Source organism: Aquarana catesbeiana, linkage group LG13 (assembly GCF_042186555.1).
Source record: "Aquarana catesbeiana isolate 2022-GZ linkage group LG13, ASM4218655v1, whole genome shotgun sequence".
Lineage (NCBI taxonomy): Eukaryota > Metazoa > Chordata > Amphibia > Anura > Ranidae > Aquarana > Aquarana catesbeiana.
In genome coordinates, this window is record NC_133336.1 from 27,122,811 (window position 1) to 27,149,954 (window position 27,144).

The 27,144-nt window shown below is 45.0% G+C and overlaps 1 protein-coding gene across 2 annotated transcripts; it reads right to left on the reverse strand.

Moving 5' to 3' along the window:
* On the reverse strand, positions 1 to 27,144 carry SPC25 (SPC25 component of NDC80 kinetochore complex). Of its 2 annotated transcripts, none has more exons than XM_073610068.1 (7): positions 26,823 to 27,144; positions 24,017 to 24,165; positions 22,145 to 22,210; positions 15,520 to 15,666; positions 6,226 to 6,330; positions 4,811 to 4,909; positions 1 to 251 (listed from the first exon to the last, which is right to left on the reverse strand). In XM_073610068.1, exons 2-7 carry the CDS (start codon positions 24,156 to 24,158, stop codon positions 121 to 123), a joined length of 690 nt encoding a protein of 229 aa, XP_073466169.1. In that variant the 5' UTR covers positions 24,159 to 24,165; positions 26,823 to 27,144; the 3' UTR covers positions 1 to 120. The 2 variants fall into 2 exon arrangements, with proteins under 2 accessions (XP_073466169.1, XP_073466170.1); XM_073610069.1 differs by having other exon boundaries at positions 26,763 to 26,829.

Genomic DNA, 27,144 nt, shown 5'->3' on the forward strand with positions numbered 1-27,144 from the left:
TTAGCCAAGAGGTGATAAAAACTTTATTACAACTTTAAACACAACAAAGACATTCAGACATGGTAAAGAAACACAGAATTCTATACATATATACAGTATACACAACACACCACGCACGGGTTATTTTGCTTGAGCACATAGTGCGGCGAAGGATTTGCGCAGGTTGGCGAGCAATGCTGAGAAGTTCTTGGTCTCCCGGATTTTCTTCTCGTATTCTGCAATACACTCCAAAGGCGGATCACAGCTTTCAACTGCCGAGAGAGGAGAGAGCCATGTCAAGTCCACAGCGTACCGTAACCTCAAAGTATATAGAACAAAGATGGCCGCCCATTGCACCCCCCCCCCCACCCCCCCACACTAACTGCTTTGTCTCAGTGAATAAGGATGAACATTGAACAGGGTTGCTCTGAGCAAGGCATCTACTTTCACCCGTGATGGACAGTGAAAAAATAAATATATAAATAAATGCCAGTTTCAATCAGAGGCTCCTCAGCGGAGTGTTCCCCTTTCTGATAAAACATCTTATTAAAGAAGTGTCCATTCAGCCCCATCTGTGCATTTAACCACTCGCTTACTGGGCACCTAAACCCCTTTGCTGCTCAGACCAATTTTCAGCTGTAAGCACTGACTCACTTTGAATGACAATTGCGCGGTCATACAACACTGTACCCAAATGACATTTTTATCTTTTTTCCCCACAAATAGAGCTTTCTTTTGGTGGTGTTTGATCACCTCTGTTTTTATTTTTTGTTAAAAAAAATTTAAAAAAGGACCGAATTTTTTTTTTTTTTTTAATATAAAACTGTTTTATATTTTGTTAACAAATTTTGCCAACAGGTAATTTTTCTCCTTCATTGATGTACGCTGATGAGGCTGCACTGATGAGGTGCCACTGGTGGGCACTGATGGGCATTAATAGGTGGCACTGATAGCTGGCAGTGATGGGCACTGGTAGGTGACACTGATAGGCAGCACTGCTAGGTCGCAATGATGAGGCACTGATTGGCACGACTGGTGGGCATTGATAGGTGGCACTTGTGGGCACTGATTCATGGCAATGACAGGTGGCACTGGCAGGCGGTACTGGTGGGCACATATGAGGCGGCTGTGCCTCTTGCTCTTCGGGAGGATGTCCCTTCAAACAGAAGCCGGTGAGAAAAAAAATAAAACGGACTACCAATCTTCTGTTTACATCACGTGATCAGCTGTCATTGGCTGACAGCTGATCACATGGTAAGGGGCCGGAATCGGCCCCTTACTCGGATCTGTGATTAACCAAGTCTCATTGACTTGGATGATCACAGCGCTCGCCACGTGCTCCCTTCAGGGGGGCGTGGCGTGCCTGCAAAGGGGAGGCAGCAGATCCGCGCTGTAACCGTCATTCGGCTATAGCGCGGGTCTGAAGCGGTTAAGGGATATTAACTACTTCACGCAAAACGACAGTCGGTACTTTGACTCTAAATACAGGGGTATTTTCGGGAACGCCGTGCATTTCTCTTTAAGATAAAAGTGGTCTCCACGGCAGATTCACCGCGAGATCACTTTTATTGGCGTCGGGAGAAGTGACCGCCCACAACACCCTCCCCCGCCACGCTCTGGTTGTCTCTGCCGCTTACCGGACCCGTCGATAGCCGCAGAGACGATCGCGTCCCCTCCCGTGGATGCCTGACTGCTGACTGAGGGGAAGATGGCCCCCCCGCTCGGCTCCATGGCATGGAAGGGCGAAAGCAACATCAAAACGTCACTTCCGCCCATAGCTCTTAAAAGGAGAAATGTATTTTATTTTTTTCAAGTGAATTTTTTTTTTAGTTTTTTTTTTATTGCATTTCAGTGTAAATATGAGATCTAAGGTCTTTTTGACCCCAGATCTCATATTTAGGAGGCCCTGTCATGCTTTTTTTCTATTACAAGGGATGTTTACATTCCTTGTAAATGGGAAAAAAAAAAAGTGACCCCAAATGTTTTATTTTTTTTAAAAAAAACAGTGTCAAAATAAAAAATTAAGTGTAAAATAAACAAACAAAAAAAAAAAAAAAAAAAAAAAGGCGATGAAATCCTATTGGGGAGGGGCCAATCTGTCATCACGTTGAGGCTCGCATTGTGAGCATACCGTGGAAATACTGTCCGATCGTCTTATACCCGCACTGAGGATCGAATACTTTTTACAGTTTGGTGCACTCTAAGCACCAGGAAAGTGTAATGCCGCGTACACACGGTCGGACTTTTCGTCTACAAAAGTCCAACGGACGCTGACGGACTAAAGCTGGCTGGTAATCCGATCGTGTGTGGGCTTCTCCGGACTTTCAACTGACTTTTTTAGCCTCAAATCCGACGGACTTTAGATTTGAAACATGCTTCAAATCTTTACGTCGTAAGTACGACGGACCCCGAAATCCGCTCGTCTGTGTGCTAGTCCGACGGACAAAAACCCATGCTAGGGCAGCTATTGGCTACTGGCTATGAACTTCCTTATTTTAGTCCGGTGTACGTCATCACGTACGAATCCGTCGGACTTTTGTGTGGTCGTGTGTAGGCAAGTCCGTTCGTAAGAAAGTCTGCCGCAAGTCCGCTGAAGGTACGTCGGAAGTCTGTCGGACAGGCTGTCGGACTTTTGTAGACGAAAAGTCTGACCGTGTGTACGCGGCATAAGTCTCTTTATACTTAATTTTTAATAAACCGGTTGTTTTAAAGGATAAAGCACTATGTCCAGCTTTTTTTGTTGTAGGATTTGGGCGTATGGAGAGAAGTATAGGCGAAGGAGGATTCTAATTTCAGGATTGCCAGCAAAGGAGTAAAACCGCAAAAAACAGATCCCCAGAGAGGGACAAAAGCAAGTATAGACCATTGATTGGTCTTATCCCGCAGGTGAGGGCACCTCGGATGAGGGGATTATCACTAATGCATGTGGATGACTAGAGCACATAGTGGTGAACACCAATTAAAGAGGAGGCCTGCCCCCCCACGAAAAATTTAAAATCAACAGCTTCAAATACTGCAGCTGCTGACTATATGGACACTTACCTGTCCAGGGTTCCCGCGATGTGGCGCCTGATTTTAGTCTTGCCTATGGTAGCACAAAACCAAAAATACACCACTGACCACATCATTCATTCACAGCAATCTGTGAATGAGAGAACTACAAGTAACGTCAGCCATTGCAGATGACAACTTGTAGCTCTCAATAAACTGAGGGCGTCGATGATCTCTCTCGCAGTTCATTCACAAGCACTGCAGCTTGTAAACAGTCAGCCCATATTGGAGTTACCGGCCGAAATCTGCAGGACTTGCCTACAGGATACTGGCATTGCACCCTGATCCACCGATCCACATATGCAATACTTTCCAGGCTCCTGCAGGGAAAAAAAAAAAAAAAAAAAAACACACACACACACACACACACGCACGCTTTTTTTTCCTGCACAAATATGTGCATTTATTTTTTCCCCAAAAGGTAAAAAAAACTTAAAAGGAGGAGTTCCAGCCTGTACAAAAAATAAAAAATTAAATTTCAGCAGCTACAAGCCATCCATCGGCTCCGGGTGCCGGCATCCTTACTAGGGGAAACAAAGTGAAGCCTTGCAGCTTCACGGCCTGTTTCCTACTGCGCAGCCACGAGTCGCACTGTGCTTACTGAATGGTCCCGCTGTCTTCTGGGACCTGCGTGTCTCCCAGAAGTCAGCGAGGGGGAAGGAGGAGGGGCCTGACATTGCATTGATCACCACAGAATGATTGCGGCGATCTTACGAGAAAGTGGGAGCGGATACCGGGTCTTGATAGACATGCACTCCCCCCCCCCCCCGAAAGGTGCCAAAGGTGGAAGCGGAGGGGGGGGGGGAGCAAACAAACGGAGCTTCCCCTTTTGGGTGGAGCCCCGCTTTAACCTTAAAATATTTTTTTTAAATGTTTTAAGCTGCAGATATTAACACATTGCACGCTGCTCCTCCCTCTATTAAAGATTACAAGTTCCCTCTATTACAAGATTAACAAGATACAGCCCCATGATCACAGCTCTCACTTTGCTGATTTTTGGTCACCCCTCTGCCTTGCAGGGTCAAATGGAGCTCCACCAATGTCACCCTATGCTCTCGTTATGTGAGGAAGCTGCCTATCCCGACACGCACAGACAGCCCAAGAGGACAACACACTGAAGGCACGCCTCTGATTGGGAGTCACTCTCAATCATTTCCCTTAAAGGAGTAGAGGCAAGCCTTGTGTGTGTCATCGTCACATCAGCCAAGTTTTATGAATGAAGGGGGCACGCTGGTTTCAAGAATCATGGGACATGTAGTCCCGAAGAGTGTTATCAAGTAACTAGTGGTGAGCGTATGAGTTAATGTTCCCCAACCAGAGGTTAAGGGAAGTGACGCGGTGAAAGCAAAGGGAGTGTAAGATAAAAATAATATTTTTTTTAGGGTTTCAGTGGAAGTAATCAGTTATTGGACTGTACCAATATGGTCTATACCAATGAGTTTATCAAAAAGGCAAGGCTTTAGTAATATTTTTACTCAAGTTTAGACAGTCACACCAACATGTGTTTCACCCCCATTACCAGTAATTTTAAAGTCTCCTCCTCCCTCACATTTGTGGTTGAGAAAAACACACAAAGCACATGTTTCGTTTTAACATGCTTAAGGAAAAAAAACAAAATTTGCAAAGATATAAAACCGGTATCGCTAAAGAGAAAGTTTTTGTCATGTGATGTGTTATAAAGAATAAGTGTGAACTGGGCCTATGACTCTGGAAGAGTGCAGGTGCACATGTGCTAGCATCCTAAGGGAAAAGGATTGGGATAACAAACCACATGACTTACGCTTATATTCTCCTTCCTCATTGAAGTAAATGATGCAGGAAAATGGCTCCTCCAGGTCCTTAGGGTTAATACAGCGGAAGACAAATTGCAGCTTCTCACCTGGGAAGAAGGATGGCACGGTAAGTACAAATATATGTAATAAAAAAATGTTTTTAAAAGAAGGAAGAAAATAAGAAAGATGAAAGAAAAAGTGGCTGTACTTCCCAACGAAACAGATCCATGATTTTATTTTCTACCTGCATTATTCCAGTGCTAGCATGATCCAATTGGTTGCTTGTAACATTAGAGTGTAAGCTCCTCTGGTGCAGAGATGGATATGAATGGCTCAGCATTCTGCTTAATACACTCTGGAAATGTCAGAGCTATATAAAATTTATAATAGTGTGACTGTACTAGGGCATTAGACTGCAAGCTCCTCTGGTACAGAGAACGATGCGACTGGCTCAGTGTTCTCTGTACAGCACTGCGGAATGTCACAGCTATATAAAAACACAACAAATGTGAGTGTGGTGGGGCATTAAGAGTGTAAGCTCTTTTGTTGCAGAGACAGAAGTGACCCATTCGTCACCTAGACCTAAACAGCTCAGCTACTAAGTAGAGAAACTTTTTTGCCTAAAGTTTACACCACAAGCTGACCCGATAGGGATCCAGGCACTAAACTGGCATCTTGCAGGCAGACTAAAACTCTGAAAATACATCTGATCTATTCTCTGAAAACAGCAACATTGTAGTTCCAAGGAGGATTGAGGCACTGGTAATCTCTTTCTTCCTTTCTAAAGAGGCTAGATTCCCAACTATCATACAATCCTTTGGCCTCAGTACTTTTGAGTCACTAAACTGGAACAAGTAAGCAGGTCAGAAGTCCTGACTTCACTGGGTGCATGCTTGTCCTAGGTCAAAGACTTATGCCGCGTACACACGGTCGGACTTTTCGTCTACAAAAGTCCGACAGCCTGTCCGACAGACTTCCGGCGGACTTGCAGCAGACTTTCTAACGAACGGACTTGCCTACACACGACCACACAAAAGTCCGACGGATTCGTACGTGATGACGTACACCGGAATAAAATAAGGAAGTTCATAGCCAGTAGCCAATAGCTGCCCTAGCATGGGTTTTTGTCCGTCGGACTAGCACACAGACAAGCGGATTTCGGGTCCGTCGTAGTTACGACGTAAAGATTTGAAGCATGTTTCAAATCTAAAGTCCGTCGGATTTGAGGCTGAAAAAGTCTGCTGAAAGTCCGGAGAAGCCCACACACGATCGGATTACCAGCCAGCTTTAGTCCGTCGGCGTCCGTTGGACTTTTGTAGACGAAAAGTCCGACCGTGTGTACGCGGCATTAGAGTAGACATATTTTTGAAAGGAGATCAGGAATGGCAGCCCACACACTGCTCTCCTTCACGACTGTACGTACCACGAAGTTTCCGGATCTCCAGTCCCAGGCGATCTTTAAATAATGCTGCAGATTTCTCAAGTTCCTTCAGTTTTTCTTTGTTGACTTTCTTACTAGCCAGCGCCACTAAAAACAGAAATGGAAATCCTATTATGATTCTGAATGATCCTCCATAACCTGCATCAGCAACATGTCTTAGGCTGCATTCACACCTGGGTGTTTTGTTATAAACAAGAGCATGTTTATTAATTGTCAAAAAGAAAAAAAGAACATACATGTATGGGATACATTAGTTCCATCGTTACAAATAACCAAGGTACACTTGTACAAACAGAAGAAAAAAAAAGGAAAGAGTTTTTTTAGGTACAATTTCCATTACATTGGAAATTCACACTTGTATTTGTGTCCTTCAGTACATTGTGTTGAATATCATTATATTCTTCCCTTTATCATCCAACTATATCCAATGGTCATAGTGATTTTTCATATAGCATTACGGAATAAACAGTGTAGTGTATGTAATGCAGATATCAAATATTCCCATGTTTATGTAGTTATTCAGTGCAGGTTTCACTAGAGTTGAGCCATCTATCCCAGATTCTGTTGTCCTTGACCGGGCGCCCTCTATGGCTATATAATACCCGTTTATACGGTAGTGTTTTGTTTATTTCACCAATCCAGTCTCGAACAGTGGGAGGATGGACCCTCATCCATTGTCTGGCAATTACTTTCCTGGCACAGAATAAAGTTTCGTGGAGGAAAGTTGCCAAATACTTTTCAGTGTCAGCGTCTGGCAATATACCTAGTAGGCATGTTTTGGGATCAAGTTGTAGAGGTGAGCCCATGTGATCGTGTAAGAATTTTATAACCTGTGTCCAGTAATGCTGAATGTTTGGACATTCCCAAATTAAATGAACAAAAGAACATGGGTTAACTGAGCACCCTGTACATTTTGGGTCCTGATCACGAGAGAATTTGACCAGCCGTGAGGGGGTAAGGTAAGCTTTGTGGATAATATATAACTGAGTCAAACGTTCGGAAAGTGTCGGGGATGATTTCTTAACATTCTCCAATGCCTCCTCCCAATCCGAATCTTCTATTGGGCCTATGTCCTCTTCCCACCTATTTTTATCTCTGTCTATAATTCTTGCTACTGAGCGTGCCCTTATGATGCTATAGGAGGTTGGATATCAATTTAGCTTGTTCTTCGCCTATAATCACTTCAACCATTGGTAACGTTTGTGTGTTAGGGAAACCATCTGTGAATTGGGCACGTAGAGCATGTCTTAGTTGCATATAGCTAAACAGCATGTGTGCGGGTAGGTCAAACTCCTCTCTGAGTGGTTGGAAATGTCTCACTCCCAGAGGCGTAAGTACCTGAAATAGATATGCGATTCCTTTATTTGCCCACAATGTAGCACCTGGCATATGCAGTAATTCTTTTAGTTGGCGGTTACGCCATAAGGGTGTATGTGAATGATAGAAATCAGCTCCAGTTAGTTTAAGCGCAATCTCCCAAACTCTTTTATGTTGGTGTAGCAAATGGTTCTGAGTCGCTCCACCTCTTTTACCTTCCCTGCCTCTGAATATTACTTGTAGGGGAGAGTGTATATCCTTATTTGATTCCTTACATACTAAAGCTTGGTATCTATCCTTGTCAGTTTTATGGAGATGAAAAAGGTGTGAGATCTGCGCAGCTATGTAATATGTGTGTAAATCCGGAAGGGCGGCCCCTCCGGCGGTAGTGGGGTTTTTAAGGGTGTTCCAAGCTAGCTTGTGTCTGTTGGATCCCCATATAAAAGAATTGACTATCTGGTCTAGGGCTTTGAAAATTTTTAGGGGGATAAGTAGCGGCGAGTTCCACAGTATGTAAAGAAATTTTGGGAGCAGTATCATTTTAAAGAGGTTGATTCTCCCCATCACTCCCAGTGGGAGTCTCGTCCAGGCTTGTGTGCGGGATTTCAAGTATGTAAATAAAGGCTCAATATTGTTGGCGATAAATTCCTTGGGTTTTCTAGTAATTAGTACACCTAGATATTTGAAAGAGGCAACTCTCTGTAATGGAAGGGAGGCTGATTGGCACGTGGGTGATGTTAAATCTAGAGGCATGATTTGCGATTTAGACCAGTTCATACTTAGCCCGGAATGTTTCCCAAAATCCTCTATGGTCTTTAGGGTCGCCTGGAGGGACGGGCCAGTATCCTCCAGATATAAAAGCATATCGTCAGCGTATAGGCTCACCGTCTCTACCAGGTTGCCAACTCTGAGACCTCTAATTCCCGGGTGCATCCTGAGGGAAATGGCCAGGGGCTCAACTGCCAGGGCATACAAGAGTGGGGACAATGGGCAACCCTGACGGGTACCGCGTTCCAACGGGAAAGGGTCCGATATCGTTCCATTCACAAGTACCCTAGCCTCTGGTTAAAAATATAATAGCTGTACCCACTTAATAAATCTGGGCCCGAATCCGAACCTCCTAAAGCATTCCCACAAATACTCCCACTCCACGGAGTCAAATGCCTTGGCGGCGTCCAGCACCACCACTGCTCGGTCTCCTATGTTCTCATGGGTCGCTTGGATATTCATGTATAAACGTCGTAGATTCATGGCTGTGTTCTTCCCAGGCATGAATCCCGTTTGGTCGGGGTGGATAATGGAGAGAATAATTTGATTGAGTCGAATGGCCAAAACTTTTGCTAAAATTTTAATATCTGCTTGAAGCAGTGATATTTGGCGATATGATTCCGGATATTGGGGATTCTTTCCTGGCTTGGGGATCACTATGATTACTGCCCGTCGGAGGGATTCAGATAGGGAACCAGATTCAAAGATGTAATTATATAGTTTGAGTAGTTCAGGGACCAATACCTCGGAGTATTCTGCATAAAAGTCCAGGGGTATGCCATCTTGGCCAAGGGCTTTCGCTGGGGCTAGGGATGCAATCGCAGCTGCGATCTCATCCGCAGTAAGGGGGGCCTCCATATCTGTCATCTGAGGTTCTGAGATTTGGGGGAACGGTATATTGTGGAGGAAATTCTGTGTCTCGTGTATAGTGACTCTTACTTTGGAGGAGTAAAGGTCGGCGTAGTACGTTCGGAATGCTGTTGCTACCGATATAGGGTCTGTTAAGGGTGTATTGTGTGGGTCTATCAAGGATACCACCACCGGTGGATTAGTGTCCTGTCGGGCTAAATACGCCAGCAATTTACCCGCTCGTTCACCCATTTCAAATACCCGTTGTTTTGAAAAGAAAAGTTTTTGTTTGGCTTTTTCAGAGTGTAGTTGGTTTAGAATACGGGTTTGTAGTTTGAGTGCTGATACAGTGGCTGGGGTGGGGTCTAGGTTAAATTCTTTAGTTGCTAGTTCTACTTTTTCGGAGGCAAGGTGCAGTGCAGCTTTAGATGAGGCCTTCAATCTAGTTATGCGTGAGGAAAGGATTGTACGGACATGTATTTTAAATGTCTCCCATACCATATTAGCCGAAGCGGTGTCCCTATTTCGGTTGAAAAAATGTTGCCATTCCTCTTGGATATCCTCCTGGTCTTTTAAGGCAGAGAGCCAAAATGGATGGAGGCGCCATGTGTGGGATTCCGTGTGTGAGGCGAGGTGTAGGGTAGCCCAACAAGGAGCGTGATCTGAGAGAGATCTAGTGTGATATCCTGAGTCTGCTAACAGTGGGAGGAGCATTTCTGAGATTAGTATGAGATCTATGCGGGACATAGTGGGGTGTGTTGCCGAAAAGCATGAGAAGGCCTGGGTGTTTGGGTACTTAAATCTCCATGTATCTATTAACCCCTTCCCGCCGACCGTACGCAGATATGCGTACTCGGCTTTCCGGGGTTATACCGGGATGATGCCCGCAGCTGCAGGCATCATCCCGGTACCGTTGTTTACAGCGGGCGATCGGCTACCCGTGTATAACAACCAATGCGGCTAAAAGCTGCTCGGCTGTTATACCGGAGGAGCGGGAGGGGACATCCCCCCCCTCCCGCCGCAGTTACCGGGCCTCCCGTGCAATCGGGAGGCCCGGTGTCCGTTCGGCTGCCTTCGGCGGCTGGGGGCGGGCTGGAACGAAGCTGCGAGCGGCTTCGTTCCAGCCTTCTTGTTGTAAACGCGGAAGCGACGTCATGACGTCACTTCTCGTTTACTCGGCTGCCAATGGCGCCGAATTTAAAAAAGTACACAGTATTCAGAATCGCCGTTTTTGGCGATCTGAATACTTTGAAGTGTAAAGGAGGGATGGGGGGTCTTTTAGACCCCCCATCCCTCCATAAAGAGTACCTGTCACCACATATTACTGTCACAAGGGATGTTTACATTGCTTGTGACAGCAATAAAAGTAAAAAAAAAAAAAAAAAAAATTTTAAACACAATTTATAAAGTACAAAAATAAATAAATTAAATTAAAAAAAAAAAAAAAAATTTTTAAAGTGCCCCTGTCCCCGCGAGCTCGCGCAGCGAAGAAAACGCATACGGAAGTCGCGCCCGCATATGTAAACAGTGTTCAAACCACACATGTGAGGTATCGCCGCGATCGTCAGAGCGACAGCAATAATTCTAGCCCTAGACCTCCTCTGTAGCTCAAACCTGGTAACCGTAAAAAATGTTTAAAGCGTCGCCTATGGAAATTCAAAGGTACCGTAGTTCGTAGCCATTCCACGAGTGCGTGCAATTATAAAGGGTGACATGTTTGGTATCTATTTACTCGGCGTAACATCATCTTTCACATTATACAAAAAAATTGGGGTAACTTTACTGTTTGGATTTTTTAAAATTCATGAAAGTGTCACTTTTCCAAAAATTTGCGTTTAAAAACACCGCTGCACAAATACCGTGTGATAAAAAATATTGCAACAATCGCCATTTTATTCTCTAGATTCTCTGCTAAAAAATATATATAATGTTTGGGGGTTCTAAGTAATTTTCTAGCAAAAAATACGGATTTTAACTTGTAAACACCAAATTTCAAAAATAGGCTTAGTCATGAAAGGGTTAAGGAGAATTCGGACATTAATCGCCCAAATCTGGTACTGTCAGGGGTTTGAGCGCACTGGTGGGACTGCAGTCTATCTCTGATAGGGTTTAGGACTGTGTTAAAATCCCCTAGCCAAATAGCAGGGATTGCAGGGTGTTGTGACATATATAATAAACCTTCTGTGACTATAGTAGAGTTATAAGGTGGGGGTATGTAAAAGGCAAGAATCAGGTATTGTGAACCACTAATAGTACAGTGTAGGAAGATGAACCTGCCCTGAGGATCCGTGCGCACTGAGATTATACCAAATGGGGTAGTTTTGGCAATGAGTATAGAAACCCCTCGGGAGTAGTTAGAGTGCGTGGCATGGTACGCCCACCCTATCCATGGGCGCTTCAGCGCAACCTGTATGTGCGTTTCAACTAGCACAATTATATCCGCACGATAGGACTTAAGGCAGCCAAAGATTGCCGTTCGCTTAATTTTGTCCCGGATTCCCCGGACATTCCATGTTAGGAACTTTATGTTAGTCATATGTGTCATATGGGTATGTATAGGGGCGCGGCTGGATATGTTTTCCCAGGACAGGCTCAACTCCAACTAGCGTCACTTCCCATAAAGTGGTCCATCTTAGTGTCAAGTAACCCCATACATATTCATTACCAGTATATTTCAACATATCATTACGCATGCTCTTTAAACTTAAATGAAACAATTCCCAATCCCCCCTCCCTGCTCTCGGCCGCCCAAACTTGGCTGGAGCATCAAACCCATAACCTGTGCGACCACTTGTAGGTGACATGGTACTTCCGTATTCCAAAGTAGTACGCACTACCTGAATTGACACCAGCTAAAGCCTAGTGGGCTATGCCGGTGACAATATACCATGCTAGTGGTAGGGGCGAATAATTCGCTGGGTAATAGTCCAGCAATGAGATTTTAGACGGTGCGTCTGTTTAACACTTAGTGGTACTATATGTTCCATTCTTTCGCCCATACGTGGTATATAGCAGTAAATAACAAATTTTTATAACACGCATCATAAACCATAACTATTAATATTGAACTGGTGACCCCGTTGTCCTCCTCCCCCATCCCTCCTGTTTGAAACAAGGCTGTGACCAAATTTAGGAGCCTGGGGAACCGGGCAGAAAGGGCCAAGTGGAGGAAAAAGTCCCTTCCTTCGATGAAGTAAAGTCATTGGGAGAAACATTGAAGTATGGATACCCCAGGTCAGGGCGGACCAAAAACTTTGCACTGAAACTCAGGGGATGCGATCTGAGAAGAAACTGTATAGGTAAGTCACTTCAGCCTTAATAGTGCAATGTATATTGCGTGTCCCACTCCGGAGTAAACACTATAGGGATTCTGTCACAGTGTAGTGTTTATCAAATGATGTTTTGCAGCTCCCAATAGAGCCGAGGGCTTTAATTAGGGGATAGTATGTGCGGTAAATTTTAATAGATTGTATGAGGGCCTGAAGTCTCACCTAATCTTCCTTACGTGGAGGCATCATCGTTAGGCTGGTCTGTTTCTTTCTGCGTCCCGCCGGTCGATCCACTCCGAGGCAAGTGCTGGATCATCAAAGAAATATGCTCGATCCTCACCCACAACACATAGACGGGCAGGAAACAACATGGCATACTTGATATGTTGTGCTCGTAGGCGCCGCTTGACCTCCGTGAATCTGGAGCGTTGTTTCTGCACCTCCGCAGAAAAGTCGGGAAACGCTGAGACATATCCTGCCTGGAACGGAATATTGCCTTTAATTCTGGCCATGCGGAGGACTGCATCGCGGTCTCTGAAATTTAACATCTTCGCAATAAAGGTGCGTGGAGGAGCTCCTTCAGGTGGTCGGCGGGCAGGCATGCGATGCGCGCGCTCCACCAGAGAGGCTGGTGGAGAAGGCCTCTCTGCCATAGGTTGATATGAGAAGTTTTTCTAGAAAAGTAGCTGGGTCAGTACCTTCTGAACCTTCAGGCAGGCCGATGAAGTGCAAGTTAGATCTGCGAGCGCGGTTTTCCAGATCGTCATGTTTCTGCGCCAATAGCTGAACTTGGCGCTTAAGATCTTCCTGGGAATGTTGTAGAGGGTATAAGGTATCCTCTGCCTGACTGATTCTGGTCTCTGTTTCAGTGACCCTTTCCCGGAGCTTAGTCATATCCTGCCTTATCAGGGAAATGTCCACTTTCACCTCCTCCAGCTTGGTGGTAAGGGTAGATTGGCAGAGGGAGACCGCCTCCAGAACCCGCGCTGTGTCAGCTGCCTCATGCTCTGTATGGGGAGCAGAGTGTGCTGTGGAGGAGGCGCCATCTTGCCCCTCGCCGTCCCGCTCCGTTCTCCGATATCTTTCCAGGGATGATGAGGCTGCAGCGTTCCGTTTCGGTGGAGACATGACTCGGCAGATGCAGCGGGCTTTTGTGGCACAAATGTGGGGCACAAAATACGGTTTGGGGTCACAGGATGCCGATTACAGGATCTACCACGAGCGGAGCGCTGATCACTCACGTCCTATCCCATCGCCGTCCAGGCCACGCCCTCCCACACACCTGGGTGTTTTGAATTGCAGCATTCGGCCGCAATGTCAAAAAGTCTAGGTGTGAATCAAAAATTAAAAAAAAAAAAAAAAAATCGCATAACGCGCTGAAATCACAGCAAACTGCCACGCATAAAGCATATCGCCCAAAAGAAGCTCCTAAACTATTTCTGAGCGACAAGCTTTAAGTGATGTGGTTTGCCACGACTGCAGAATGCGACAAACGTGGCAGTACTGCACTTTTAGGTGCCATTCAAATTAATGATATCTGAAATGTGCGTAGACTGCGAGCCAGGTCTTCTCGTCCAACATCAGTGCCTGAACTCACAAATTCGCTTCTGGAAGAATGGTCAAACATTACCAAAGACACACTCCTAAACCTTGTGGACGGCCTTCCCAGAAGAGCTGAAGCGGTTATAGCGGCAAATGGTGGGACCACTCAATATTGAACCCTACGGCGGGGGTCAAGAACCTGTAGATCGCCATCTACCAGTAGATCACCGACAGGTGACTGGTAGATATCAGTCTGGTCTTGCTGACGACCTGCTATTCCAGAGCATCAAAGCGTAATGCAGAGGGACTACTTGTAAAGTTGGAGCTGTAGTATGCAGCAAAAGCTGCATAAGCCGATGTCTCTTCTGTAGTGCAGACTCCTGTCCCATGCAGAGTGATACCAACTGCACTCCATCTCTTATCCCAGCTAGCAATCTCCAGAATGGTGCCAGCAGCAGGAAAGAAGAGATCTTCAGGTCGGTGTGAAGCAATACACTGGGCATAATAGTATAGGGCTGCTTTCACATTGAGCCACAAATCAACCACAAGGATTTACCACCCCCCAACTATTATACACACACAATTATTATACATACTATATATATATATATATATAGGAAAAAAAAGTGGAACAGGGTGCAATCTTGGGAAACTACAAACCCTTCCCCCGCTCCCACTTCGTTACGAGCTACAGACTTTTAGGGTAATAACTAAGCGCTAACATTTGCACGAAGCATGTCTACCTCTTTGTCCCCTGTTCCATCTGTCAACCACTTGTCATATGAAGCTTCAATTAAAGGACTTTTGGAAGAGCAGCCGCCCAGAATAATTTCCATATGATACACAGCATGCGAGCTGGGCTACCACCTGACTAGTGTGTGTGTGGGGATTAACCAGAGACTCACTCACCTGGAGCAGCTTTTTTTTTTTGTTTCATTACAGACTTTTAGGCTTCATTCTCATGGGTGTACCTATGCTTACACCCATGTGAAGGGACGTCTTTGCCCACACGACATGCATAAGTGTTCCATGCATCCATGTGCAGGCAGTCCCATTCATGTCTTTTGGGACAGAGCATCTGCATGAACATAGCTGCTGGTCCCAATTTGACAGCCAACAGCGTGCGTTCAGGGACACACACCTGCATGGCTGCCAAATTGGGAGGAGATGCTGCGTCCGTACATCCACTGTGTCCCAACAGACATGAATGGCACTGCACAGACGCGGGTGCATGAAACACCTGTGCATACTGTGCCTGCAAAGATGGGCCTTTGCACGGGTGTAAGCATAGCTACTACCATGTGAACGAGGCCTTAGTTAGAGAAGTGCGTCAGTGGACTACGAGTGTGATAATCATCATACTCATGTTCCATTGAGGAAGTCCATCTGCAATCCCATTTACATCATGCTACACTCTAAATATGGGTGTAACATGGTCCAAATGGTGGAGTTATCCTTTAAAAAGTAATAGTGGATGTCTGGTATTGGGACTCAAACCTGAGCACACACAGAGCCCCAGCATAGAACTTACACTCCTTCTTCTTGTTTAACTCTTCCCGTAACTTCTGGATGTGCTCGGCCAGCTCCTCGCACTGCTTCCTGTTTTCTTTCAGCTTAGCGGCCTCCTGCAGGATGTCCTCCTGCTTCTCCTCAATGCGCTTGTTCTGCCACTCCACATCTATGTACAGGAATAGGAGGACAAATACATCTCAACAGGATTCCAGCATCATTTTCCATTATTAAAGTGATCATAAAGCTATTTTTTTTTATTATTATTTTAATGAAAAAGGATTCTATACTTACCTGCTCTATGCAATGGTTTTGAAATGAGCAGTACCTTTCTGGAGTCCGTCACCATTCCTTTTTTTTTTTTTACAAGTGCCTCTACAGCAAGCTGTGTGCTAAGGAGGTACCTGTGCGGGCATGCGCCCAATCCAGGCTGTGTGTCCATAGACGTTTGGGACATTTTTTATCTTAATGCATAGAATGCATTAAAAAGAAATGTTTAGACTTAAAAGCGGAGCTCCAGGCTTTCCCAAAAAATGTCAAAAAGTGAGCCGCTACAAATACTGTATCAGCTGACTTTTAATATAAGGACACTTACCTGTCCAAGGATCCAGTGATGTCCTCACTCAAATGGATTTTCAAATCGGCTTCGGGTGCATGCGCCGGCATCAGAAGTAAGAGAAAAAGGAAGTGAAGCCTAGCAGCTTCACAGCCAGTTTCCTACTACACATGCGCGGGCCGCGCTGTGCCTTGTGAATGGTCCCATAGTGTTCTGGGACCTGCGATGTGTCCCAGAAGGCTGCGGGTAGGGCTGCAACTAACGATTATTTTAATAATTGATTAGTTGGCCGATTATTGTTTCGATTAATTGGTTTTCCAATTAAAAAAAGTGTGGTATATAATATAGTTAATATGTAAAGTTAAAAAAAAGGCAATTTATTCTTAAATATCTCGATGCAGTGGTAAATATAAATAACCAACTATATGGTTAGAGAGCAAAATCTCGAATCCACTCTGAGAATAACAGACAGAAGATATATACTGTATACACTATTTAAGGAGAGATATACTGTATATACTATTTAAGGAGAGATATACTGTATATACTATTCGAGGAGAGATATACTGTATATACTATTCATAAAGGGATATACTGTATTATTTGAACAAAAACTTAGTTATTAGGCCAGCGGATAAAGGGGGGGGCATTATCGTATTGGATAGGAAGGATTACCTCACAGAGATGTCCAATATATTGGGTGATCGTGAAACATACACCCCCCTCAGATCTGACCCCAAGGCTCAATATAAGAAAGAATTGGAGGTGCTGATTAAATTTGGGTTTGAACAGGGTATTTTAAACAGTAAGGAGAAATCCTATCTAGTTCCCAAGGCCCCGCGCACCCCGGTTCTTTACTACTTACCCAAAATTCACAAACATCCTACCTGCCCCCCGGGACGTCCCATCGTTAGTGGAATTGATTCCATATCGTCCCGGGTGGGCAGGTATATAGATTTTTACTTACAACCATTGGTCACAGGGATGCCGTCTTATTTGAAGGACACCCGCCATGTGATCAATAAACTTTCTGATTACACCCCAGGTCCATCTTGGTGGCTAGTGACAGCTGATGTCGCCTCATTATATACAGTGATACCACATAACTTAGGGTTATTTGCGGTTGAGTATTACCTTAGACGTGATTCATCTCTGTTTGATGAACAAATATGTTTTATCATGCAGCTACTTCATTTTGTGGCCACCAGGAATTATTTTTGGTTTGGAGGCCAATTCTATAGGCAGGATAGAGGTGTCGCTATGGGGGCTAAATATGCCCCCAGCTTAGCGAACCTCTTCATGGCCCTGTGGGAGGAGGATGTCATCTATGCCCAACAAAAACCCCAGGTGGTGTTGTGGGCCAGGTATATAGATGACATCCTCCTCCTATGGAATGGGGATCGTGAAGATCTTGATTTATACATGAGAGGGTTGAATGATAATGACCGTGGCATTAGACTCTCCTATGAGGCCAGTCAGTCCGAAATCAACTTTCTGGACCTCAAAATTGGCATCAAAGAGGGGCAGTTTACTACGGCAACTTTCTTTAAAAATACGGATCAGAATTCCTATATACCGACCGATAGTTGCCATCATAAGACCTGGCTGAGGTCTGTGCCGAAAAGCCAACTTATTCGCTTAAAACGTAATTGCTCCGACCATGAGGAGTTCTTGGTCCAAGCAAATATTTTGATAGAACGCTTTTTAGAGAAGGGCTATTCCGAGACTTCTCTAAGGAGCACATTGGATGAAGTGACCACCATCGATAGGAGTAGTCTACTTAAAACCAAGACACCTGATAATGGCAGAGCACCTTCAGTCCCCTTCATCACTACTTATTCCTTACAACACAGAAATATAGCTAAGTTGATAGATAAGCATTGGCATGTTCTCAAGAACGATCAAATATTAGGTACCATCCTTCCAGCTAAGCCACAGGTGATATATAAGGGTGCCCCCTCTTTGAGAGGTAGAGTGGCCCCGAATATTCTCGACTCCCCTCCTACCAAGAGGGGATTCTTTGAATATATGATTGGATTCTATCAATGCAGAAAATGTAGGGTGTGCTCTCTCAGTGGATGCACTCACAGAAGAACTCATAAGTTCATTTCCACCAGTACTTCTACAGAGTTTGAAATTAGATCATTTATTACATGCTCCACAGAGCGTGTGGTGTACCTTCTTCAATGTCCTTGTGGATTACAATACGTGGGGAGGACCAAACGCCCCCTATCTGTAAGACTCAACGAGCATATCACCAACATTTTTACTGGTTTCCCCAAACATCCGGTCTCCAGACACTATCTTGAAGTACACAATCGAGACCCTAAGAAAACCATTTTTCTAGGCATTGATAGATATACCCCACATTGGAGGGGGGGGTCTATTATACGTGGGATCTCTAGGCTTGAAATGACATGGATACACAGATTGAAGTGCTACACTCCCTTTGGACTTAATGTGGATGTAGATCTTAATGCATTTTTGGACAACTCATGATAATCATATTTAAAAGTTGTTCATTGTTATCCTTTTATCATTTTTGTCATTTCATATTTTAATTTTATTTAAAAAAAATTTTTTTTTTTTTTTTTTTTCTCAACACTATTCTTCTATTTTATTTTCATGTTGTTTAATCACAATTTTTTCCATCTTATATTGAAGTTGTTAACAATATGTAGGATTTTAACATTATACATACTACATTCTGTTTACTCGCTTTGAATCTCCAGTGGAGGTCGGTATTTCAACATCCTCAACCACCTTTAGAGTGGTATCCTAGTTTTCCATCAATTACAGTTATATCTGTATTGTGGTCTGATCATCCTTTAGTGCAATCTCCATTTGTCCCGCTTTTAAACGGAGGAGAGTTTTTTACACATGTTTCCCTTTTTGTATGTTTTTAATTTTCATCCCTTTATACATATATTATGTAAAATCCTAATAACAAAATCTAGTTTGGTTTTGATTTCATTCAGTGTGACCGTTTCATTATTTTAGTTCTGCCAGCACTGGAAGGGTCCTAATGTATTGGCGGAAGTGCTGTCTGCCTATTTTAAAGACTATAGGTTACACATTTTCTGCTTCCGTGTAGGACGGTGCCGTGACGCCATCTGAGCTTCAAAGCGAGGTTTGGTTTTTGTTCCTGGTCTATATATAGCGATGAGTCAGTGCGTCGCCCGTTCCCATGACGACGTCCAATAGGACGAAACGTACGTCGGAAGGCTGACGCGCTGACGTCATCGTTTGAACGGGTGCATGCATGCAAGCCGGCCGGCTGTTGTATATCCTATGTGCCTTTACTCGCGATTTTACATCTATGGAGAATTTGTTTTGTCCTTTTGGGTCCTCCTGTTATGCGGATTGAGTCCATTTTATTGAAAGATCCTGTCCACCCCCTTCCTTGTGTGGAGACCTGAGGAGCTGATTTCCCCAGAGTGGAGGTTCACTATTAAGCTGATTTACAGCTTACCTCTGGTAAGCGCACATCTCAATAGGTGGAGGATTTCTCACTGGGTGTTTTACGTTTATGATCACTGATTGCATCTGCCTTGGCCCCAAGGACTGTGTGTTATACGTCTATGATCACTGATTGCATCTGCCTTGGCCTCAAGGACTGTGTGTTTTTGTGACGTTTCAGTCACTTTCTTAACCTTATTTGGGACTTTTATTTTTCAGTCACTTTTTCTATATTCACTTTCAATAGATTTTTGGTGATTCATATTCTAATATTTTTTTCATATTTTGATGTATATTATTTTCATACAAGTAATCATGTTTTGATTAGTTACATCACATGCTATTGTTTTTAGCGCGGTCTTTCTTGATTATTTTTGTCTAGTATGTGCACGCCTCACATTAAGACTGCAGCTTTTCTAGTTTTATAACCGAGTTTTTACTACAGTGAGTAGCGCGGTAATTTTTGATACTTACTGTATATACTATTAGATGTTAATGCTTTTAAATATCATCAGACTCAGAGATCAATTTTTTTTTATTTAAAGAAAAAAAAAAAAAAAAAAGCTAGACCGTTTTGCAGATTTTCAAACAGAACTGTAATATATGATATGCTGGCCATACACAATACATAAACAATGTCTTCCTTAAAAAAAAAATGTAATTTTAAAAACGTTAGTTCGATTTTCTAATCGTTAGTGGGGTCAAATTGATGTTTTGTTTTCAACCACAGTGACGGGAAAAATTAGAAATAGAAAATTTCTTGGTGAAAGGAATTTTCAGACAGTGTTTGTGGTTTTAGTTCAGAAATTACATTCATTCTAAAACAGAATGTTAAAAGCAAGTGAAAATTTCCAACAACATTCTTTCATTCAGCGAATGTACAAAGATTTTTCGTCTGAATATTCTCATCTGAAAATTGATCCGTGTGGCCAACATAAGGCTCGGTACACACCTATGCAGTTTGCTTTTGACCTATTTCTGCAGTGCTTTTTGCTGTGCGTTTTGATTTTTGCAAACGTGATTTTGCTGCGATTTGCATTCTTTTCATGCTTCTTTTTTTGGGCCAATTTGTTGTTGGGCAGATAAAAAAAAAAAAACACAAATTGTTGCAAACACACACTACATGCTTTTCTGCAGCTTCTCTATTAAAGTATATTGAACCAAAAAAGCACCGTTTTGCATTGGAAAAAGTCCTTGACACTTTCCAAATACGCAGCAGCTGAAAAAAAAAGCATAGACGTGAACGTGTCCCATAGGACACCATATTAAATGAACTGTAGGGTGTTTCTGCAAAAAACACATAGGTGTGAACCAGACCTAAGATGTTTAGTAAAATAATGGTGTTAAAAAAAACTAAAATTAACCCTTTATAGTACAAAAAGCTACTGTAAGGGGTTAATTTTTTTTTACTGTGGAACAGTGAAAGTAATATTTACAGTAGCGATTATTTGCTGTTTGTACTATAAAGGGCTAATTTTTAGTTTTTTAAACCCCATTATGTTACTGGGCGATTAATCGATTATGAAAATAGTAATCGATTAATTTCATAATCGATTAGTTGTTTCAGACCCTAGCTGCGGAGGAAGGGGGGCATGCAGTGAACTTCCAGCTCAGTTCGCTGCGGCAATCTGAGCTGGAAGTTGAAGCGGGTTCCTATCAAAACCATGTACCCGCCCCCCCCAAAAAAAGTGCCAAACATGGCAGTGGAGGGGGTTTTCAACAAGCAGAGTTTCCCCTTTTGGGTGGAGCTCCACGTTAAAGCGGAACTGAAGTTCCCCTACTTACCTGTCCAACGGTCCTGTGCCGGCACCTTCTTCCAAGTGCTGGTCTTCGGGCCTCCTCATTGGCTGGCGGGGGGGGGCGTCACTCCGGTGCATGCCGGTACTCAGAGATTTGCAAAGCACTGTAAGGAGATGGCAAACAGCCATGTAGGAACATTTTATTACAGTGCATGTCTCTTCTGCAATCAAAAGCTGTCAGTTTTGGGACTTTTGTTCCACTTTAAACCAGTTCTCAGGGCTCCCCTGATCTGCCCCTACCTGATCACTAAGGGTGAAGTTTACTAAAACTGGTGCAGCTGTACATGGGAGCCAATCAGCTTCTAACTTCAGCTTGTTCAGTTAAGCTTTGCCAATTAAACCTGGAATCTGATTGAAGCTGCACCAGATTTTGCACGCTCCAGTTTTAGTAAATCTCCCCCTAAATGTTCTTTTTACGCACCTAATTTCACATGATGGTCCAGTTCAGAGTCTTCTCTTCTGTTTAGATGTCCACATCACTGCCATCATTGACTCAGGAACGTCCTCAAGATCCAGAAGAGGAGTCTGCAGCAGTGATGTCAATGAAAGGGGACTATCCGGGACTATCCAGTGTTGGCACTACTGCAGGGGCTGGATCAGAGGTGCCTCGCACCCAGAAAGGGGTCGGGTCAGGTGCCTGAGCAGCATTCATAGATGAGCATAGCTCGCTTCGCAAGGGGAAAAAAAAAACATGTAGAAAGGGTTAGAGGAGTTTGAGAGGAAGGTTTATACCTGCCCAGAAATGAGCAGACAAAATTAAGTTTGTGGAACCTGAAATAACCAAAATTCTGTCATTTTTCCTGCTAGAAGTCCAACAAAGTCCACTGTCTCACCTTTTCTGAATTCCAGAGACTTCGTAATCATCATCTCTCCTTCTCTGTATTTTCTAGCCCAAATCTCTGCAAGGAGAAAACACAAAGAATAATAATTAAAGAGTATGTTACCCCAACTCTTCACATTTCCAATGTGTCCGTGTTACTATGTACTTGTGATAACCCCTTTCCACCAAGCCCCTCCTACATAGGGTCTGTATTAGGGGTCGACCTATTATCGGAGCGGACGATTATTGGGGGTCGATACTCCCATTTTTCAAATAATCAGCGTCGGTCAGAAACTTCCCGATATTGGTCAGAGCTCCTCCCCCTGTCCCTGCGCGGCGCTTGCTGCAGTCTTTGCCAAATTTATATTGCCAAATTACATCATCTCTTGCTGCCCGCCTCGCATCACCGCTCTTCCGCCTCTACAGTAGGGCAGCGAAGGCTGCTCTTGACGGAGCTGCAGCCGCGGGCGAGCAGAGAGATAGTTATGGGGAGCTGGGGAGAGGCTGCCAGAAGTAGTGTAAATAGGGACAAGCTGCATCTGGGTGGCAGGTGATGACATCTGGGTGGCAGGTGATGACATCTGGGTGGCAGGTGAAAACTGACATGCTGCATCTGGGTGGCAGGTGACAGTAATGTACAGAATATCGGCACCTAATATCGGCTATCGGCCTAAAAGGCAGCCAAAAAAAAAAAATCGGTATCGGCCCTGAAAAAACGATATTGGTCGACCCCTAGTCTGTATGCCAGAGTGGGATGGGTGACCCATTATAAATGAATGAGCCCCTCTTACATCAGGATTTCCATCTGAGCCCTCCCTTATATCAGGATCTCCATCAGGAATGGTGACGACATAGTTCACCCCACAACTGGGTCCCCCTCACCTCAGATTCCCTTTTACATCAGAGTCCCCCCTACATCTGGGCTTACATCAGAGCCTCTCTCACATCAAGGATGATGACATCTGGGTCCCCCTCACCTCGGAGTCCCCCCCCCCTCATCAGGGTTTCCTTTAGAGACCCCCCTTACATCAGGGTCCCTATCAGAAATGGCGACAACGTAGTTCCCCCCACACCTCCGAGTCCCCATCAACCCCCCCCCCCACATCAGGGTTTCCATCAGAGTCCCCCTAACATCAGGGTCCCCATTAGAGCCTCCCTTGCATCAGAGTCCCCATCAGGGATGGCAACAACGCAGTTTGCCCCACATCTGGGTCCTCCTCACATCAGATTCCCCCCTATATCAATGTTTCCATCAGGAATGACAACACAGTCCCTCCTTACATCAGAGTCCCCATCAGGGACGATGGCAATGCAGCAGGGGAAAACTCTGCAGGGGTCGAGGTTGGACAGTAGAAGTGGAGACCATAGGCAGCCTCTGCTGACCTGAATCCTCAATCTATGCAAATCCTGTGGCAGGCCAGATTCGGCCCAGGGGGCCACAGTTTGGAGGCCCCTACTCTAATTCATTTTGGTGCCGCCTCCTGTATATTGTTTTGAATGAAAGGTATCATTAAGAGTTTGGAGTCATTTGTTTGGTCTTGGCGTATTTATTTATTTTTTATACAGGAGATGTGTGAAATCAGAGGAGGAATAGAGGAGATCTGATGATTAATCAGAGACATTCATATAATAAGCTTCCTATGCTGATCCTGGGTGTGTACAGCTCATAAGAATCCACCAATCCCACCAGCACCTGGGCATATCCGACATCTTGCTGGTTAGAAGAGCGATCCACTCACAATCTACATTTATTTCTTTACTCCACTCAGCTGAAAAGGTCACCATAGGGGAGGAGTGGGGTGGGCGGACCACTGTTGAAGAGGGGGGCGGATGGGTCACAGGGGGGCAGATGGGTCACAGGTGGGGGAGGGTAGAGTTGGGTCACCTGTGAGATCCTTCAGAGACTCCTTGTACACATCCCTCTCCTCCTGGATGGAATTCTCTTCACTGCTCTGACTGATAAAGTGGCTCCGGAATTCCTGCATACAGGACAGCAGCGCCTGCTCAGTGTCCATCTTGCCAGCCATGATGAACCTGGAGAGAAGAGACAACGAGGAGTGTGAGTGAAGGCCGGCCGACCCCACCGAGGGGAGCAATACAGAGCAAACAGCACCAGAGGAGGAAGCTGAACCCGCACATGTAATGAGGGAACATGGCCACCCCCAGGACAGAGATCATCACTCCCCATACACATCATACTGAGATAAATAATACACCACACTGTATATCCTGGATAGTAAGCCGGCACTCCACCATGGAACTGTACAGAACACTTTACTGCAGACCAGGTAAAACATCACAAGTGCAGTCTGCTTACGCATTTCCCCCTGCAAAGGCTCATAATCACCACCAGCTACGATTAAGGCCCTTTGTGGGGTGAGAAGCGTAAGCGGTAAAGTGCTCTGTACAGTTCCATGGTGGAGTGCCGGTGTTCTGTCTGATTAGGCGACCCGTCAGATTTCGTTATGGAAGTACGGCCATCTTGGTACACCTCGCACTTGGCCACGCTAAGCCTACATTCCGAAGTCGCCAAGCGGACATCTTTTTACACCCACCGAAATCTTGCATTTCACACTTATTTTTACCACTAAACTCAGCTTATATCGTGAAATACAGTATTTAGAAGTCTGTGGCACTGTTTTGATGTTGAATTTTAAAAGCAGCGGAGAGCCTGCTGGTCTCACAGGTTTGCTAATCTGACAGAACACCGTTGCTTTTAAAATCCAACTTTAAAACAGTGTCACGGACTTCTAAATACTGTATTTCACTATAAAATCTGAAATGCAAAATTTCGGTGGGTGTAACAAGAGGTCTGCTTGGCGACTTCAGACTGTAGGCTTACTGCAGCCGAGTGCAGGGTGTACCAAGATGGCGGAGACGGAACGTCACTTCCATTACAAGATTTGACGGAACACTGGCTTACTGTACAGGATATGTGTCAGGCTTATGGGAATGGCAGCCTTTGCACCAATCCTCCTCACATATCCAATACACAGCGGTGCAGAGCGTAGCGACTTTCATTTGCTTTATACCACACTGTACCCCCTCCCCCCCCCCCTTCTCAGTGACCCCAGAACCCCTCAACTATTACCCCTCTATCCTCCCCCAGTGTGTCCTAATACCCCGCTATTCCCTGTTATAACCCCCCTACCACCACTAGTCTATACTGTTACCCCTCCATTCCCTAAAAATACCTCTATGTCTGATTGCCCTGCCACTTCCTATTACCCCCCCCCCACACACACACACACACACACACACACACTCTGTCCTATTACCCCTTCATTTCTTAGTATAAATACCCCCCTCCCCCCCCCCAGTCTGTCCTCCTATTACTACTCCATTCTCTATTAATACACTTCTACCCCCTCCTCCTCCAGTGTGTCCTATTACCCCTCTATTCCCCAATAATGCCTCTCTACCCCCTCCCCCAGTGTAACATATTGCCCCTCTATTCCCTATTAACCCCCCTTCCCTCCCCAATCACCATCACTAGTCTGTCCTATCACCCCTCCAATAATACCCCACCTACCCTAATCTGTCCTATTACCCCTCTACTCCTGTCACCCCATTTCCTACTAATACCCCCCTCCCCCCCAGTCTGTCCTCCTATTACCCCTCCATTCTCTATTCATACACTTCTACCCCCTCCTCCCCCAGTGTGTCCTATTACCCCTCTATTCCCCAATAATGCCTCTACCCCCTCCCCCAGTGTAACATATTGCCCCTCTATTCCCTATTAACCCCCCTTCCCTCCCCAATCACCATCACTAATCTGTCCTATTACCCCTCCAATAATACCCCACCTACCCTAGTCTGTCCTATTACCCCTCCAATAATACCCCACCTACCCTAGTCTGTCCTATTACCCCTCCAATAATACCCCACCTACCCTAGTCTGTCCTATTACCCCTCTACTCCTGTCACCCCATTTCCTACTAATACCCCCCTCCCCCCCAGTCTGTCCTCCTATTACCCCTCCATTCTCTATTCATACACTTCTACCCCCTCCTCCCCCAGTGTGTCCTATTACCCCTTCATTTCCTAATAATGCCCCCCCCTCTTGTCTTATTACCCCTCTATTCCCTATTATAACCCCCCCTCCTCCAACCACTCCCCTAGTCTGTCCTATGAGGCCCCATTCACACGGAGGAACTGATTGGACGGTCCATTCACCCCGATGGACCAGTGGGTGTAAAAGAACTTCTGTCCGTTTACACCCGCCCACCTCCGACCCGCTAGGAACAAATGGAATGGGATCGGGGGGGGGGCAGTCAGGTGTGTATACAGAGTGCGTATACTCCCCCCCCCACAATAGAGCACGGCGGGGGGGGGGGGGGCTGTGTGTGTCCACTGTGCAGACACAGAGCTGTCATCTGCCAGATCTGCTCCAATCAGAGGACAGATCCCCCTCCCCCTCCTTATTAATAGCTCTCTATGTGTTGTCAGGCCTCAGTCACAGAAGGGGGGCCATATATCCCCCCCAGAGCCCACCGTCCTATTCATGTCTATGGGATAAGCAAAAGCAGGACCCCCCCCAGTGTGACATCTATATGGATGATGGGGGGTCCCTAAACACACAGTGTTACCCCTCCATTCATTACTGACTCCCCCCGAGACAGAGCTGTTACCACTAGCAACCAGCACCCTCCATTAACGGTACCGGCTCTCCCCCTCTCTCCTCCACTCACCCTTTTCAAACTCTGCCGCTCGCGGGAGAGCCGTCACCTCACGCAGTCCGCAGCGTCAACCGCCGAGTAGATAGCCGATGCTGACGGACGGACGGGCGCCGCCATCTTTGTTAAGGGCAAAAGCCAGTTTTTTTATTTGTTTTCTTTTAGATTTTGAGGGTCAGCGGAGGAGGAGGGGGGAATATAAAACGTCCATTAAAGCTATTATTTGTTTTGTTTGGGGTTTTTTTTGCTAACTGAGGTGCTGATAGCAGAATTTGCATTCTCTTGCTGTTCTTTTTTAATATGTTTTTTTTTAATTATGTTTGTCCTTCTTCTGCTT